The 17,795-nt window shown below is 35.8% G+C and overlaps 2 protein-coding genes across 2 annotated transcripts; both read right to left on the reverse strand.

Annotated features, from left to right (window-relative positions):
- Positions 1-7,284: 7,284 nt before the first annotated feature.
- On the reverse strand, positions 7,285-11,836 carry QUA3 (S-adenosyl-L-methionine-dependent methyltransferases superfamily protein). Its single transcript, XM_086235438.1, has 7 exons — positions 11,072-11,836; positions 9,999-10,202; positions 9,710-9,920; positions 9,358-9,619; positions 8,718-9,092; positions 7,966-8,061; positions 7,285-7,783 (listed from the first exon to the last, which is right to left on the reverse strand). The coding sequence occupies exons 1-7, from the start codon at positions 11,498-11,500 to the stop codon at positions 7,561-7,563; spliced, it is 1,800 nt and encodes a 599-aa protein (XP_086091564.1). The 5' UTR covers positions 11,501-11,836; the 3' UTR covers positions 7,285-7,560.
- Positions 11,837-13,156: 1,320 nt separating this feature from the next.
- On the reverse strand, positions 13,157-17,435 carry FUS6 (COP9 signalosome complex subunit 1). Its single transcript, XM_086236455.1, has 6 exons — positions 16,882-17,435; positions 15,788-16,108; positions 14,842-14,958; positions 14,650-14,735; positions 13,944-14,178; positions 13,157-13,574 (listed from the first exon to the last, which is right to left on the reverse strand). The coding sequence occupies exons 1-6, from the start codon at positions 17,281-17,283 to the stop codon at positions 13,398-13,400; spliced, it is 1,338 nt and encodes a 445-aa protein (XP_086092581.1). The 5' UTR covers positions 17,284-17,435; the 3' UTR covers positions 13,157-13,397.
- Positions 17,436-17,795: the final 360 nt, after the last annotated feature.

The raw sequence follows: 17,795 nt of genomic DNA on the forward strand, positions 1-17,795 counted from the left end.
ATAAATATGGAATAACTTTCGTAATAATAAATGGTTATACCCCTCCCCGCCCCCCGCCGATATATAGATACTTGGCAAAGTTATTCACCCGATTTGCATAAGTGCTCAAGGTTTATTTAATTAAACAACTTGATCAAATGTAACCACTTCTAATTAAGAACCCAATCAACCGTTGGATTGACCGTTGAAACATTTTAGGTGTGCTCGCTTGCATGCTTTTAGAACATGGCGCGCAAGTAAGGAATAAAATTAAAGGACAAAGATGGAAATAAAATATTTCTAATGGCAAAACCTAGTCTTCACTCATTAATAATTTAGGATTAAGGATATTCTGATAAATTATTATTCAAATGAATAATCCTAATTTGTTTCCTTCAATAGTTCAAAAAGTACTCTTCAAGCTCATTATAAAAATATAAAAAAATCAAATCCTACTTTTAGATCTGGAAACGTGTCGTATTTAGGGTGTTCATGTACTGTTTTCGTGTTAAGTGCAATTATATTAAACTCAAACCCGACCCTTTAATTTTTGTGTCATGTTTTACTCGTTTTTCCTTTTCTTTTATCAACCAAACAACAATTATGCAAAATTTAAAAAAAAAAAATTACCAAGCAAAACATAAATAAAATGTCTTAAAATACCATTAAAACATATGGTTAACAAATTATATAACAGATCACAAAACATTTTAAAAGAAAATACATCCAACAAAATAATAGCCTAAAACTTTTTGTAAAATAGAAAGAAAATAATTTTTATAAGAAAACGTGTCATTATCATGGTTTGCGAAAAACAATGATTTGATTTATCAATTTAGTATTTTTATCGTGTCACCCGTTATGGACACAACCCAATAAGGCTTGTTCTAAATACTAATAATTTCATATGTGTTTATGTCGTGTTATTGTGTTATAGATGATTTTATCAAGTATATCTACTTTATCTTACCAACTACATTTTAATTTAGTAGTATTTTTCTTGATAATGTTGCAAATTAATGTTTCAATCTCCCTCTCATAGATTTTTTTTATTAAAAAAAAAAAACTCACTTTCCCTTTTAAAATTTGAAATGCATGTCATTTACTGACCAACGAATAACATTAATTAGGCTCTAAAAAGGATTTTACATCCTATGAGATTAAATTCTGTAGAGAATGAAATTGAAAATGGGGAGAAACCACCACTGATCGATGCTTGAAGCTTCTGGTAGTGCAAAAAAGGAAAAAAACTATTAACCGATCGGCATGGTAAATTCACAAAAAGAAAATTAAGTATGGTCATCTTATGTATATCTATGTATCCATCATTGATTGATTATTCTTTCTCAATCACAGTCGTTGTTTGTTTTATTATATATTTGAAGTCCTCATTCCCCATGTCCAATAATTCCTATACACCATAATTTGCTGGCTCCAATTCAATACATGATGAAGATGTTCTCCTAATAATCTCACCACAGCACAAGAGCTTACCAAGTTTACAGAAAACTACATCTCTCTGAGTCCATATGTGAAACCACAAGCCAACATGTCAAACATTCATATGTGAATTGAACCATGTCTTGTAGCTAGCTCCAAATTCCAATTGAAATTGACTTCAATGCATGCCCAACAGCTTCTTGTGTAATATTCATTGACTCGTTGATCCTGCACTGCCATAATAAATTTGTCAAACTAACTTTGGCCTTGACTCTCGGCCTATTTCTTATGCGTTTCTCTTCCAGGATCACATGTGTTGCATGTGACTTTTGCCTTTTTGCACCATTTATGTAGAAAAGTAGGGTGATGGTTGCATGACAAGACCTTTATGACTCTGATTAGGTATAGGCTGTATAGCTAAAAAGGCTTGTTTGAGAGTTAAATTTTTCTGCCTTCGGTTGTAGTAGAAAAAAAGAAAAGTAAATTAATTCCATGCCAAATTAAGCAAGCGTTAAGAATCAAGAAACATGGAGTAAATCATGTCATATCAAGGTGAATGAAAGAAGCCAAATTTTGGTCTTGGTAAAGAATATTTGGAAGGTTGGTGAAAACAGTGAAAAAACACCATGTAACTGGCCGGGTTTGCTGGTTAAGGAAAATAGCAACCAAAACACACCATACAATGTCTTTATTATTGTTTGTTTTCCCCTGCTGGGGACTTAATATATCTTTTTAGTTAGTCACTATTGGTATACTCTTTAGTCTTGTATTTTCAATTTCAGTTTTAGCCTTCACATTATTTTTGTTCAATTTAATAATTGTATACTTTAGTTCTCTTTAATTTTTGTTGATTTAAAGTCATTTAATATTAAGACAATAAGACATAAAAGAGTTTAGACAATTTAAGTGAGTTGTTCTTTCTCTTGCCGCACAATCATCTCAATTAGAAGCCAGTAATACGCGCGTTTCATTGATTATGCAAGAGTGAGTAAATTAACATTGATGTTATTGAAAATATATTATTTGCATTAAATTAACTAGTATCATCATCGGTGAGAGTACATATATATATATGAGATGATAATATATATTGCTTATGTACTGTATTAATTAATAGTTTTAATTCTTCGATATAAAAGCCTCATAATTGATGAGTTTATGCTCCCAACTTTTTGGAGATTAAAGGCTAACACATGCACTTATATCATTGTTATTCATACTTTTCATGAAGGCAAATTTTATACATCAATATCTAAAGCACACAGATGAGAATGATAGAGAACATCTAACAGTTTTAATTGTAGTCAATCAATATATAACTGGATCGATAACCGGTAATAATGGAGGTGGGTACTTATAAATAGGTAGTAAATATTATATGAGCAATAGACAAATTTTGAGCATTAGTGAACACTTCTTACACTTAATAATTCGATTTAATACAATAACTTAATAAGCTATTAGTTTTAGTACTTATAATCCACTGGTGATTAGACATCATTCCTCACAGGTACTCAAAATTTATCCCTAATATAACCTTTCATTATCATGTATTGGTATATATATAAGAGAGAGAGGAGTGAGGAGTAGTGGCCGACGATTACATTGATGTCAAGAAAGGGGTTCACCAACGCCAGTAGGAGAGTTTCCGAAAACAAACATGGGGTGAGATTGCTACTATTGAGTAGTAGACTTACATAAAATCTTAAATTTATATTATAAAGTTATGATTGAAATAAGTCAAAGTATGGTTTGACTTAAAAATAAAAACTAAAGAAAATTTTATTGTGGGGGGTATAGTAAGTAAATGTGTTGGGTACAAACAGAACTTCTTCAAGAAGGAAAAAACTATTTTTTCCCATGCTATTTGCATAAAGAACAGTAATATATTATTTTAGATGAATGGTAAATGACTTGCTCAAAAAGCTCTTCACCTCCCAATAAATAATATATATTCGGGAGTTACACAATCACATCCATTTTAAAAACAAGATTTCAAGTTCAAAATCCTTCTCTGTCTTTAATTGTCATAACTGATAAAAGAAAATAATAAAGTAGGAGAATGGTACATCACTTTCTTCAAAAAATTATTAAGCAAGTATAAATCTACCGGGAAAGGACTCTTAAAGATGGCACCAATGTTTTGAATTAATGAGCAAAGGTGTCAACAATTTTGCCAACCAAACACCTCATGATACATTATTTCCGAAGTAAATTTTGAAGAAGCAAGTTAAAAAGATATTTTGCAGACAAAAAAACTTTCTACGATTTTTAAGGTTAAATTTAAATCACTGTTTTTTTTTTTGGTCAATAATTTAAATCACTGTTAGGTGCAGAAACCCATATGTTTTTATGGTGGTACTAAAAATTTAATTTATACACGTTAAATTGGTTAGACTACGTGACAGATTATTAGAAATACTCAATAATTTTTCTACTGAATAAAGGTGACTACAAAAAATATGTAAACTTTTGAGGGTAGAAATAGAATACGTCAAGCTAACCAGTAAATTATATATGTGGTAGAATTGAGGACACGTAGGCAGGGTAAATGCTGATACAAGGAAAAAAGCCAAAGAACAAAGAAAATGCAAACTAGATTAGTTAGAGGTTTCAAACTTAGGAATTCTTAAAATTATAACTCGGATACCATATTACATCATCACGAGACTTCAAAAAATTAATTTAAATTGTCATAAAATAAATTACCAACGTATATCAAGCCAACCAACACCATCTAGCTTTATCTACTTTCATGTCCAAGCATGTTATTTGGTCACACCAATACCAAATTATATCACAGGGGTTCTGTAATCTAAATGTAAACCCTGTTTTGCAAAATTCATGTTGAGCCATGCATGTTCCTCATCTGTTTGGCTACTGATATAGATTACTTCTGTATAGAAGGGCATGCACATGCTATGTTTGCTGACAGACAAAACCTATGGATGGTCATGACCCTTTGATATGCATGCATGCATGCCCAATCCAGGAACAACCATTTCATTTTTCATTTATGCATATTCCCTTTCTACATTCCATCTTTCTGACTGGTATATATGGTATGGATCAATGAATGTGATTATTGATTCCTTAATCATGAATCATGCAACAAATTTATGAGTGACCTAATTGTCATAATTAATTACTGTGATGTCAACCTCTATTAATATTTTTGTAGGTGATCGATCTCACTTTAGCTTGTAGAAAATTTTATGGTGCAAACACGTAAGTATGGTATACAAACACATCTTTAACAAATTCTAAGACAAAAAGGGACCTAGATGTTCAAATTAAATAGTATGAATTGGGAAAGATTGGAGTTATAATTAGACTGGGATGTACGTAGGCTAACCTTATCTAGGAAAAAGCTATAAAAAATAATTGGTATGAGCTACAACTCATATAGCTCTCAAGATTTGTCTTTGTTTTATATGTCATACAGTATTTATATCATAGACGGCTCTAATGCAAAAGCTATGCCCTGCCTGGCCTTAAAAGTATGAAAGGAAAGCAACAACTACGGGCTATTGGAGTAGCAAACTAGGTTACAGATCGAAAGTCCATAATTGATTGCATGGTTGATGGTGCCAATTATACACTGTGGACAATTAATATCCATAATTGTGTAAGAGGCTTTGCAGCTTATAAACGTATTGCATTATTAATCTTCAATCATCATCACCATTGACAAGTACTATTAATTCCTTTATAAATTTCATGGTTGATGTGAAGCAGAAATCAAACCTGTTGTGCAGCTTCCCAGCCAGACTATATAGACGGTAACCAGTCTATAACAGAGTATATATTAATTGTGATATATATATGCATGATCATTTCCTTACCACATTTATATGTTGCAGTGGTGAGAAAACTCATGCAATCAATTAAAGCAATAATTAAATTTGGTCTTGATCCAGTACTGTGACTGTGAGTGTAATTGGAATTTTAGTGACTAGTGAATCATTGGTCTCCATGTTGTCCTAGTTATTAAACAAAACCCCATTTCATTGATTTTAATTACTCCATGCAATAAAAACTTCAAATTACTGTTTCCTTCTCTCTTTTTCTATTGCTATATTGGAGAGAATTGAACTTACACTTATCAAAATTTTAATTTATTATTCTACTCACTCTCACCAGGTGAATTAATCGCAAGAATTTGCTCCCTCCTCTCCTTGTTCCTTAAGCTTTCATTGTATTAACTCCCTTCACAACTGCCCTTGAAAAATTCCAATTGGGCAATTCAGACTTTAAGTACTGTTTGAATAACAGTATGAACAGTCAAGGCGGGCCTAAAGGAGTCGAGTAAGAAAACGGTCTCGATCCTCCAAATTTTCAGCCTTAAATAAAGACGATTCAAACTCAAGTGAAAACTACATCTGTTTTTTGGTAAATAAACTGTATTATTTGAAACCAAAAAAATAAAAAAAAACATTTAATTCCAAATAAAATTGCAAAAATAGCAAGTTTTTGGACTAAACATTAGGTTGTTGGTGTGATGGGTCCATAATCATAAAGATTAGCATGTTGATTATTAAAAGTCCAAGTCGTTCTTGAATTTATTTGTGTCCAATGGGTCCATATATGTGGTGGGGCAAAATGAAAAAAAAGTAAAGTGTCAGCTGATCAGTTGTCACATTATACACAACCCCCAGTTGCTATCATATGAGAGTTAGCGTCCTACACCTGTTAATGCCTCCAGCTATGAATCGATCTATCCATCCATCTATCTGGGCCCCACTCTTTCACCCTCCCTTATCAATGAAATGTCCCCCATTACGTTGGAACAGTTTGACACCTACTTGCATAGCATGGTCTCCCCACATGACTTATCAATTCACATTATATCCCCTTCAATTTTAATACAACCAACTCCGTCTTGTCTTTACTTCAATTTACCTTTGCTTACTTATCTTCCTTTTAGTTTTTGCTTGATTTAAAAGTTCCTTATAGGCATAAAAAAGAATCTAGGCAAGTGATTGCTCTTAGAGTTGGCTCAAATAGTGAAAAAATAGAGAATAATGAATTAGAATTATAATAAGTTTAATGTTCGGTCCCTCTAATGTAACCAAATGGATTCATTTTTCTGTTTGTCACACTCATTTCGACTAGAGTCCAAAAATCTAAATTTTTTTTTGACTTTTTAGTTTTTACTCATGCTAAGAGTCGAATAAAAAGTCGAAAAAGTGGAATGTCCATAATACTAAAATGACAAAAAATATTTGCCTTATATTTGGGTAGGAGGACCACATCCGTGGAAAGCTTTGGAAGTTTGATATTTTTAATTTAGACCCCAAAAAAGTCTCTTTTGGCCCTCTTTTACATGTATTTTCATTTTCATCCTTGTATAATTGTATAAATAAGAATTATTGAATACTGTCATAACTAGATGGGAAACTTCAAAAGCTAAATATTTCTTCTTTGTATAAAAGGGTCCAAGTCCAAGATTGTTTTCAACATGAAAAAAAATTATTTGCCTTACTCAATTTTGTCTAAAAGAATAATTTTTAGAAAATATTTTATGGTACTTGATGATCAATTTGATATGTACATTGTTAATATGCACTCTTGTAGTAGTGAGTTTCATGGCCAGAGAAAAACTTACCTATGAATATGTAAAAGAGTTTATATTGTTGAGATCCTTGCCTAAAGTACATACATCTCCACCATTAATGTATCAAATGTTTTTTAGAACACAAACCCCGAAATATAAAGCCATCATGGCGCTGAGCAATTATCGTTCTCGTTGGCAGAGCTAATGAACAGTGATTCTCACTTTTTGTAATTATAACATGCATCGAGTGGCTTGAAAAAACATGTCATGTGTGAGAGGAAGACAATATTTTGAAGACAAATCCAACGAATAAAAAAATTACTGGTAATAAATAACATCAAATTACATTACCCTTGGAAACTAAACATTTAATTGCCACCTTTTTTTGTGTAATCTATCAAAAAACTGCCTGTCTTCCCATCTTTCAAGTCCTCCCTATTCTAAACCTATATATCTCCTTACATGATAGGGAATGTTGGAAAGAAAGAAACTGCATCCATTTGATGCATGGTGATGATCTTGGCATTAGATAAAGATTAAACGGAGAATAGGGAATTATACCTACATTACAGAGGAAAAGGCTGTCAGTTGGATGCTGAAGGCAACTTCCAAAAGTTTTTGGTTGCAACAAGAATTTTTTCTCTCCCTTGGGATTCCAGTTCTTTCTCGTGTATGGTAGCAGTCCACCTTACATTATGAGCTATGCGACTCACTTTGTCAATAATTTCAGGGGAGTCTCTAACCACAATCGTTCCTTCAGGACGCAGGATTCGATCCATCTCCACCATCAAATCCACAAGGTTACATCTACAGAAAAATCAAGAATCCGTGACCGTGAGCATAAGCACTTCATCAGATATTCATCCAAATAAATGTCAACATCATTTTAGGATTACACTGAACCCATGTATAAAGAGTGTAGGATCTGGAATTTCAAGAAGCAGTTGAGGATCTAGAACTCATAGACGTCTTTATTTAAGTAGACATACCTGTTCTTGCCTGAACCTGGATGCTTTATGAGTGATTCAATGCCGGTGACATGGATGAAATCATAAGAACGAGGGTATGTCGAGAAAGGCTCACACCTGGGGAATCAAGCAGAAATAGTAGCTCATCAGAATAAGTTTTCATAAAATTATCATAATTCTAGAATAATTAGCCAACACAGAACTCCATGTCATGATCAAATGAGAAGAGCTCTATTGTAGAAAAATAATACATATAAAAGAGATTGGGACTAACAACAAGAATAGTTACAGAGTAATTCCTTTTGGACAGAAAATTATCACAGCTTTGGCCCTTAACTTACAGATTAGGCCATGGAATTCAAACTATGTCAGGGAGCAGGATTACTGTTTTCTAGAAGGAAATGCAACTGGAAAAACAACTACAAGAAAAATTTGTGGATACTGATACTAAAGCACAGGCATAAAAGCAGGTTGACAATGAAGTGCACTGTTCACAACAGCGTGCAAGATAAACCATTTTATAGTACCATCGCCTAGTTATCAATGATTACTGGCAGAAATGGTACTTAGTGTGTGCCATAAAATAAACACAATGGGACCTGGTAACATATGTGCTCCCATCCAAGAATCCAACACTACAATTAATTCTTGATTGATGCATATATTGGAAGATAATAAGGTGACATGACTTGCAGTGCAAACAATGGGAAGGTAAACTCCATCAGAGGACTTAATGTATGGAACAAAATGGGGACAAAAAATACGACACTCACCAATCATGATAGACTCCAATAAGACCTCTGTCATAGATTACAGACAGAGTTGAGGGTTTGCGAGAAGGAACAACATTCATCACCCACACAGGGTTTGATTTTAGTGCAGCAGCAAAACCTCCAAAAAATGCATTCATGTCCATGATGTTGCGTACAGCAGGAGTACCAAGCTTCAGGTTTAGAGAGTTCTTATAGTAAGCAACTCTTCTTGCCCAACGTCGTGTGTCAGCCTCAAACACATCGATGCCATTTTTCATTAGGGCGGCCCTTGCAGGAGCTTTTGTCAGCCTCTCTGGCCACTTTGGAATCACCCCAACAGCATATTCTCCCTTGACAGAAGATGTCCTACTCACACATTTCTTTAACTTGAAGTACCTGCATAACAAATTAAAAATTCAGTTTATTGGTGCCAATTCTACAAATTCTTTAAATATGAGCTTTGCTGGTAATTACATTTAAGTATCTAAGATGCTGCGGTGTTACACCACAAGAGTTGGAAATAATATGATACAATAACAGAATACTTATGAAAGGACATTGATTTGGAGAACAGATATCACTCCATACGAACATAGAGGTTTCATCTTGAGGAAAGGGGAAGAAAAACTAAAAAACTAAAAATGGATTCTGAGAAAGTTACCATGCATCACTTAAGTCATCTGATTCATCACACAATTCAAGACCAAATTCATTTTGGTTAGGAAGGCATGAATCTCCATCAGGCTTTTTCCAGACAGCTGTGTTTCCATCCACAGCAATCAGCTCATAACACAATGCTCTTGCGACGCCCTGGAGATCTGTCCATTCCTTGTCTTGATTAGTCCACTGCACAGGAGGACCAGAGATTACTAGGTATCCTCCTGGGCGAAGTAACCGATCCACTTCAAGGAAATATGTGGCATCTACAAATCCAGATTCCTTTATGATAAGAGCAAGTAGCAGGGATAGTAAAATTGTATAAATACAAGAGGCTACAGGTGACAAGAACTCACTATAGGCAGTAAAAGGGATCAAACACCGAGAGCAATGCACCAAATCAAATGAGAAAGCAGGAAATGGAAGTCTAAGAGTGCCAAGCATGGCAACAAATGCTGGAATTCCTCTTTCCAGTGCAAATTGTATTTGTGCTTTGTGTGAATCTCTTGGAGCAAATGACATTGCTAAAATGTCTTTGGATAGAAGATACCCCCCAAAACTGGCAACCTGTACAAGAATCAAAATTTGTGATATTCGAAAAGAAAACTACTAAGGTCTCCCAGAAAACAGGAACACTGCTCCTACCCCACAACCCATATCGAGAGCAGTCCGCAGAACCCCATCACTAATAGGGATGTATTGTCCAAGTTTTTCAATGTATTGTATAGCTCCCTCTGGAAACATGGTGCCACCACCAGGGAAAATGAAGAATGGGCCTTCCAGTTTCATCCATCCCTGATGACCTTTCCTGTCTGCAATTTTGTTGTGTGGCATGTTGTCGTGCCATATCTGTACACAGATTACAATGCTTAAGAGATATGGATATAGAATTAATTGATGCTTTATGGCTTTGATATGTCACTGAACAAATATTCCAAAACAAGATTACTCAACATCACAACAGGGAGTTATCTCTTCATTGTGAAATTTTCACTAAGAAGAGGACTAGAAAGGCAAGCACATTTCAAAGCCATCGGTAATTAAAAATAGCTATTTCCAGTTAGTTTGGGGACATTAAATCCTAGATGGAACTTAAATTCAAAATTTCAAGTAGGAAAAAGTCAAGAATGACTGAATGAGTAATATAAGGCTTAACTCTAAAAGTCCAGGGTTTTGAGCAGCTGTAGTAACCGTGGAGAGAATGAAGAGCGTGTGTTAGCACGGAGGAAAGTGCAGCTCTAAAAACCACCAACAAGAAACTACAATTTCTTTTCTTTTTGGCCTGAACTAGTAGCCTTAATTAGTATCGAGATTTGTATACTCCTAGCATATCACAAAAGTTTCTTAACTACAATGCACAAATCGCACAGCTTAACTTTTGCGGTGTGCATTCCTATTCCCAATTTGAGAGTCATACATAAAAAAAAGGGCAACAAATCTCAGACCAAGCTTATTGACAAATGACAAGCTGGGCTGCAAACATTCAAAACCTTAAACTTGGTACACCACCTACACCAAATATTTATCTTGCCTCTCATTCTTGGATCTCAAACACACTATTCATTCAAATACTCAATTATAAAACAACCTCAAATCCCAATCCAAGTTCCAAAACTTCACAAACCCATTTCACTCCAAGTTCCAAGCTTTCACAAACAAAACCAGGAATTTCCAAAAACCAAATTGCCAAATCAAAACGAACCCAAAACCACACTCACCTTGTGCAAGCTTTCGGGCCACTGGACCGGGATCTTGTAGCCATTGGGAGGTGGGATCAAGCAGAGAGGGGTCTCCTCAGGCAGAGGGCAATGCCTCTCTCTGTAGTAGTTCATTTCCCTGCTGAGCTGGCTGTTCCTCCTGGGGTCCTCGCACGGCATGTGGTCGACGTTGTCGATTGGGCAGGCCTCTATGGGCTGCTGGTGCTGCCCGAGCTCCACCAACGCCACCAAACGGTGTCGTTGCTTCGGATCGGCGTTGGTCGACAAGAGAAGGGACTGGCGACCCGAGGCGGCGAGCGAGTCGCCCAAGGGCGTGAACACCAAGAGGAAGAAGAGAATGACTATGCCGAAGAAGGCCGCCGAGACTAGGTCCAAGAGGCGCCATTGTCGAGGGCTCCGCTTGGAAGCGGGCAGGTTCAGGTGACCCATTTCGGTTTTGGATCGAGGGGGCGTCGGATCAGATCAAATTGGCATCCGGGTCTGCAAAATGTACGGTATTGGCTTCTGGGTTCACAAAAAGAGAAGGTTTTGAGCTGATGTAGGGGGAGATTGGGTTGGTGGGTTGGAGGTGAATTTCTTCAATTTCTTCGTGGTGAGTGAGAGAGAGAGAGAGAGAGAGTGAGAGGTGGAGGAGTATGTATGGGACTGTAGATTGATGAAGATGAAGATGGCTCTTCTGTTCTGTGTGTTGCACTGTTGCTTACTATTGTTGGCTCTCCATTTTTTAATTAATTTTTGAATCCAATAACTTTTTTTTTTTGTCTGAAATTGAAACCAATAAATCTAAGTGCCAAGTAGTATTAATAAATTAATTGAGATGGGAAATTATTCCTTGATAGATTTTCTTTTTCCTTTTTAAATATTGAATAAAAATGGGGGTGGAGGGCTACAATTACAGAGGTGGTGAGGATTTTGTCGGTGAAATCCCAAATGTTTGAAGGGTGAAAAGCCTTGAACTTGAAGCAATGAGCATGTGATGGACAGCAGTGAGGAGGTGATGGGAAAATTTCAGGAACCACAAAAATTTAGTTATAATTATAATACAGAAGTTGTCTACTTTGGAATAGGAAAGGAGGGTACCTGTGAATAATTATTATAATTGTATAATTTGATGGATACATGATGAGCATTAATTTCATCAAACATGATTAATATAAAAAGGTTGAATTTTCTGTTTAATAAGTAGTAGTCAAGTTGGTCAGCCTAGGTTGAATCTAAATAATCCTAATTTTCCACATCAAGAAATAATTGATTATATATTTATATATGAGCATTCATGGGAGGATCTTGACATTTTCCCAATGAGTCAAATGATTAAGTGGAGGGGGTTGGATTGGCCACAAAAAAAAATTGGGGGGGGGGGGGGGGGGGGTTGTTCAGAGTTGAGAGCACATTAAAGACAACAAGCTCTCCACAAAATTCATTACTAGAACATACTGATTAAGGACGGGAGTGAATTCCCTATTTTTACTTCTTCTTTTTTGGCTGGGAGAATTCCCTATTTTTTCTGTTAACTCAGGTCTTATATCATAAATTTTAAAATCATATGCTTTAGTTTATTTTTTTGTGGCTAGCGAAAAAAATAAATGCACGGTACCTAAATTCTGGTATCAGATTGAAAGTCAAAAATAACAAGACAAACAAGAATCCATGCCCTGTTAGGCTTGTTTGATGAAACCAAGTTTGGAAATGTTCCGAATCCAACATCAAAAGTAAAGTACTTCTAGGAAGAGTGGTTTAAATATAAATGTGATTAAGGAGGCGTGTAATAAACTATTGTTCTAGACCAAAAAAGAAAAGCACATCTCACAAATGTAACACATGCATCAACGGTTGAAAATCACCCAGTCACGTGTGGGTCACTGTCCCAAGCACATCTCGGAAATGTTATGGCAAGCCTGCAGAGCATCTCAAACTTGGGAGTGCTCAAATCTAAAATCTCATTTTCAGTTTCAAAATTCTAATTAAGTATTTAATATTGACATGTTCCCCCAGACTCAGAGTGATGGTATGTACTAAGCAAGCCAACCATGCAGAGAGAAGAAATCAAGAAACTGAAGAATGGCAGCAGCAGCGAGCAACAGATGAGACAAAAATCTGAATAAATGATGCTACAAGCCTACAACTGATTAAATGAAACTAAAAATCTGCGAATATACAAGGCAGAGACCATCTAATATTGGTAATTTTCGCATATATTTTCATCCTGGTGTTTCTAAATGTGCAAAATCCACTGCCACACTAGTTGACCAAGCGGATGAATGTAAAAAATAAAAGTGCACAAGCAAACCTTGGCCAGACTAATACATTCTGTCCAAAATAAAATTCAGATTTTCCTTGATGCCTTGAGATTGTATTCATGCTTGATAAGATTTGCCCTAAGCAGCATTGACTTAACATCCCGATCAAACTCATTGCCCGTCTGTAACACCCGTTGGAAAGTTGCATTCCTTTGATCCGCATGTCGTGCATACAAAATTTTGTTGTGTGAGTCAATTCGAGCCTGCAGTGACATCACGAGTTGGGTCAATAAAGAACACAAATATTACACATTCACAACTGACTCTTAAGTTTCACACCATCCATGCCCCAAACCCTACTGTAGAAAACTGATTCTGCATTGGGATTCAAGAACAGAATTTATCCTGCATAGCACATTATTAATCGATTGGGTTTTGAACCTTCATGCCTAGTTCTTCTTTGTCAGGTTAAAGCCCATTTGCCATGTAGCCTATGTAGGTGAACCAATATATAGCATATACAAGGTCCATTTGAAAAAATGGCATGGACTTAGTCATCCAGAATTTTTACTATTTCAAGATAAGGTAAAGATCCTATAAAGTAGATAAACTTGATAGCATCCAAACCACACCTGGACTTGATTGTCGGTAATCAAAGCTTCAAGTTCTTTCTCTAGCCCTGCAACATCAGTTTTGAAAGCATTGGCCATCATGTTTAAATCGACGGATACAAAGGGGTGCGTATACTGAATCAGGGCCTTGTGGCGGATCTGGTCATAGAGTGTGTCAAGGTGGTCATGCAAATGGATGTCAAGCGACAGGTTTGCTTTGAGATTCCCAAGGTAATCCAGACATGAAGCATAATGGCTACAACAGGAGAAAATGAATGTTACTAGAACTGAAATAACTGAACATGATAAGTCAGATAACAAGCCTTCACTGCCAATTGATTAGAACAATTGCATAAGCATTCCTACTAATCCTTCAATTATCAGATTCAATCCCAACAATATTGAAAAAATAACCAATCGAAAAAACAATCCAACTATTGGCATATAAAGCTCCAATTCCCTTGTACTAACTTATATTACCAACAGGATGGGTTATGTCAAGAATAAGCAAGGTCCAATGACACCTTATAAAAAGGTTTGAAAAGAAAATCATGTCATAATATCCTTGCAAGATTCAAATCTATACATCTTTTAATCTATTTCTCAATAAAACATGACATTTTTCCACCAATAAGGCATTGTACACATCAAAGCAACATAGCCAAGATTGACTTTTAGATAAAGTAGGTCAAACAACAACTAAGAAGATCATATGACAATAGATTACCTTGAGTAGAAATCATTGATAAGCTCTCTTATTTCAGGTACTAACTCTAAAAAATTCCGGAAGCTCAGGTTGTCTATAACTTTGTTCTGTCAAATAAAAGCACTTACTAAGAATGAGCATTCTACTTCTCAACAATAAACCATCAAAAAAACATAGGGAAAGAAAATTAAAAGAAGGAACAAATATATATACCTTCAGCTCCATTCGGTCAAAACTTGCTAGTGCACAGAGCCCACCATACGTTGCAACATCTTGAGGTGCAATCACTTCATTGTAGTGGTTTCCTAATTCATGCCCGGTTTCTAAGAACTGTAAATGGCACATTGAAAAAGAAAAATTAAAACTGTAGGTCATCAACCCATAGTGCCCTCACACAGTTTGTAGAAGTCTCAAATGAACAATAGATAATGGAAAGGCATAGACTCGTTTGATTTACGAAAGAATGTGCAACTGATTTTACTAAATAATAGGCTTAAAAGCAACCCATCATGTAGGACAACAAAAGAAAAATTTAGGGTAACCAGAGGCCATTTTTAAAATTAGACTCAGGAAACACTAAATCAGCAATAAATAAAGCCCAACTGTTTCCCTTGATTTTGAAGGCATTAAAATTCAGTATTATCTGAATATCTGTCACCAAATTTTGCCCAAAAAAAGCAGATAGATTACAACTGAAAAGAAGAGAACAAAATGAAAAACGCATACTACAATTAAAAACAGTTTTACGCAGATAATTACATTACGAAGGTTCTCAGTTCTCACACAAGGCATACTAAAAAATAATCCGGAAAACCAGATACAAAGTGAAAGCTGTTATTAAAAATATACGTATACATATACATATACATATATATATATATATATCAATCATAACTAGTTCCTTCAAATCTTCTTAGCTATAGTTAGCAGTTGGAAAAAGTCACATAATGCATGAAATAATTGACTGTTAAATTGACCTTCTAAGTATCTGTAAAGGCTTTAAAAATGTAAATCATATCCACATATACAGCATGCCTAACCAATTAGAAGAAGTACACAAATCAGAAACTCACAAACTCTACATTAAAGCACAAAGTTACATGTTTTTCTTTAACAAAAATTCAGATTGAATAAAACAAAAATGTAACATCCAACAAACCTTACGAGCAGCAAGCTTGTATTTTTTAGATTCCAAGTTAGCTAATCCAGCAGCACAACGAAGTTTTGCAACAGTAACCGGGTCAAGGGCTTCGGGTGTTTGTTCTGCCTTACTAACATAGCTTGTGACATGAGCAAATTGACCCATCTCAATGCTGACCAAAATTGAACTCATGCACATATGAACAATATGCTTTGATGTAGTACAATAATCACGAGTACGAACATAGTTTTTAAAAGCATCCCCAAGTTGGCCATGAGAGTAATAAAAATCTCCAAAATCATTGTAGCCCATTCTTATGCTTTCTTTGATTAGATTTGTCTGCACAAAAGAATTTAAAGGCAGAATGAAAGATCATTGAAAGAAACAATGGGAATCAAAGAAGATTCGATCGTAGAAATTGTACTTATTTCATGGTTTAGGAACATATAAGCAATAAAAATACACAGATCAACCCTCAAGCAGAGAACTCCTAAATGTAACTCTTCCTGCAATTAAAAGATATAAATAAGCATAAAGAACCTAAATCAGAAAACTTGTCTAACGAAACAGTTCTGAAAGAATCATCAGATGGCAAACATACAACATCTGAAACACTCAGCCATCCCTTAACTAAGGATATTGTTCCATTTTGAGACCTCCATTAAGGGCCTGAAGCTGACTATTGGCTGACAGCTTGACTAGGTTGACAACAGCAAAGACCAGCGATCCATCTCAATTTAATAATAATCATAATTCCATATCTATCATGCATATTCTAGCACAAAAGTCAAGTTCATCTACTTAAACTTTTCAATACCCACAAATTATCTTTCTGTCCCTTTAATATCTTTCCACTCATCCACCAAAATACCTGCAATCAAGCTAAACTCAAGGAGTGAACAACTTGTTTATTTACATCCCATCGTTGCTCAAAGACAAGCCAATGGGTCATGACCGTCCTATACCAAATTGGAATAGCTCATCCATAACTATATTCCTAGATATAAAACGAACGAAAATAAATTATGACAAACTGAGCAAAACCCATATAGCGTGAACAATAAATAAACCCCCTACAAAACCCAGAAGCCAAAACAATAACAGAGACATACCCTGTAGGCATTAAGCTCGTTCTCGAGCTTCTCCTTCTTCTGCTCGGCTCTCCTATCGATCATCTCATACCAAGCCAAATCCATCACGTAGTCAGGTCCCAATCTGCCGTCGATCTTCTGCACGACCTCTCTGAACAACTGGGTGTTCTCGCCCTTCTTGATTTCGTCGAAGGCCATGCGCAGCGCCTCCAACTCCACGGCCTGGTTGCTCTCGCTGCGTTCGGCGATGAACAGCAGCCGCGTGATCTTGGTTCGGCCACTGTAGAGGCTCGCGTAGGCCTCGATGTCGAGCTGCTCGCCGCTGAATATGGCTCTGTTGCGCGGCTGCTGCTCCTCGTCGCCGCCGTTGGCGTAGATCTCGTCGTCGATCATCGGTCCCGAGGTCTCTTCGTCGCCTTCCATCGGTGAGTGAGAGAGAGTGTGAAACCCTAGAACGGGGATTTGGGAATTTTGGGGTTTTACGGTTTTTAGGGAATTACTTCAGGTGGGGCTTTACACTGCGACTGCTCGCTAAGTCGCTAGCCTCGCTTACTCTGTCTCTCTGTGTATCTTGTATTCTTGTACTAGTGAGGGAGATGGGTTCTTAGGGTGAAACGACGTCGTTTGCTAAGATCCTGAAATTCCAGAATTACAAGGCATTTTATGGGGTTTTTGGGCTGAGTTTATGCAGACCACCCTTAGTTGTTAAGTTGACCACCTTAACATATTTTATCCAACTTTTTTTCTATTTTATCCTTTATTGTAAAAATATAATGAAATCACCTAGATCCATTCGGTGGTCATCTACCGAAATATTTACCAATGTTCGGCAGATAAGTGTTGAATAAATATAAATATTTCGACAGATAACTATCAAATGCCTTTTTTATTTTTATTTGGTAGTTATCCACCAAATAATTCACCAATATTCAGTA

The sequence above is a fragment of the Dryas octopetala genome, chromosome 3, assembly GCF_963921425.1.
Source record: "Dryas octopetala chromosome 3, drDryOcto1.1, whole genome shotgun sequence".
In the NCBI taxonomy this organism is placed as follows: Eukaryota; Viridiplantae; Streptophyta; class Magnoliopsida; order Rosales; family Rosaceae; genus Dryas; species Dryas octopetala.

What these genes read in the sequence shown, in the direction of transcription:
- QUA3 (XM_086235438.1), bottom strand. Translation starts at nt 11,500, where the DNA reads ATGGGTCACCTGAACCTGCCCGCTTCCAAGCGGAGCCCTCGACAATGG. An exon ending in GGCCCGAAAGCTTGCACAAG is followed by an intron (nt 10,203 to 11,071) that starts GTGAGTGTGGTT and finishes ATCTGTGTACAG; the next exon opens with ATATGGCACGACAACATGCC. An exon ending in CCAGGTTCAGGCAAGAACAG is followed by an intron (nt 7,784 to 7,965) that starts GTATGTCTACTT and finishes ATTTTTCTGTAG; the next exon opens with ATGTAACCTTGTGGATTTGA.
- FUS6 (XM_086236455.1), bottom strand. Translation starts at nt 17,283, where the DNA reads ATGGAAGGCGACGAAGAGACCTCGGGACCGATGATCGACGACGAGATC. An exon ending in TTGACCGAATGGAGCTGAAG is followed by an intron (nt 14,736 to 14,841) that starts GTATATATATTT and finishes TTTATTTGACAG; the next exon opens with AACAAAGTTATAGACAACCT. An exon ending in TTACCGACAATCAAGTCCAG is followed by an intron (nt 13,575 to 13,943) that starts GTGTGGTTTGGA and finishes ATGTCACTGCAG; the next exon opens with GCTCGAATTGACTCACACAA.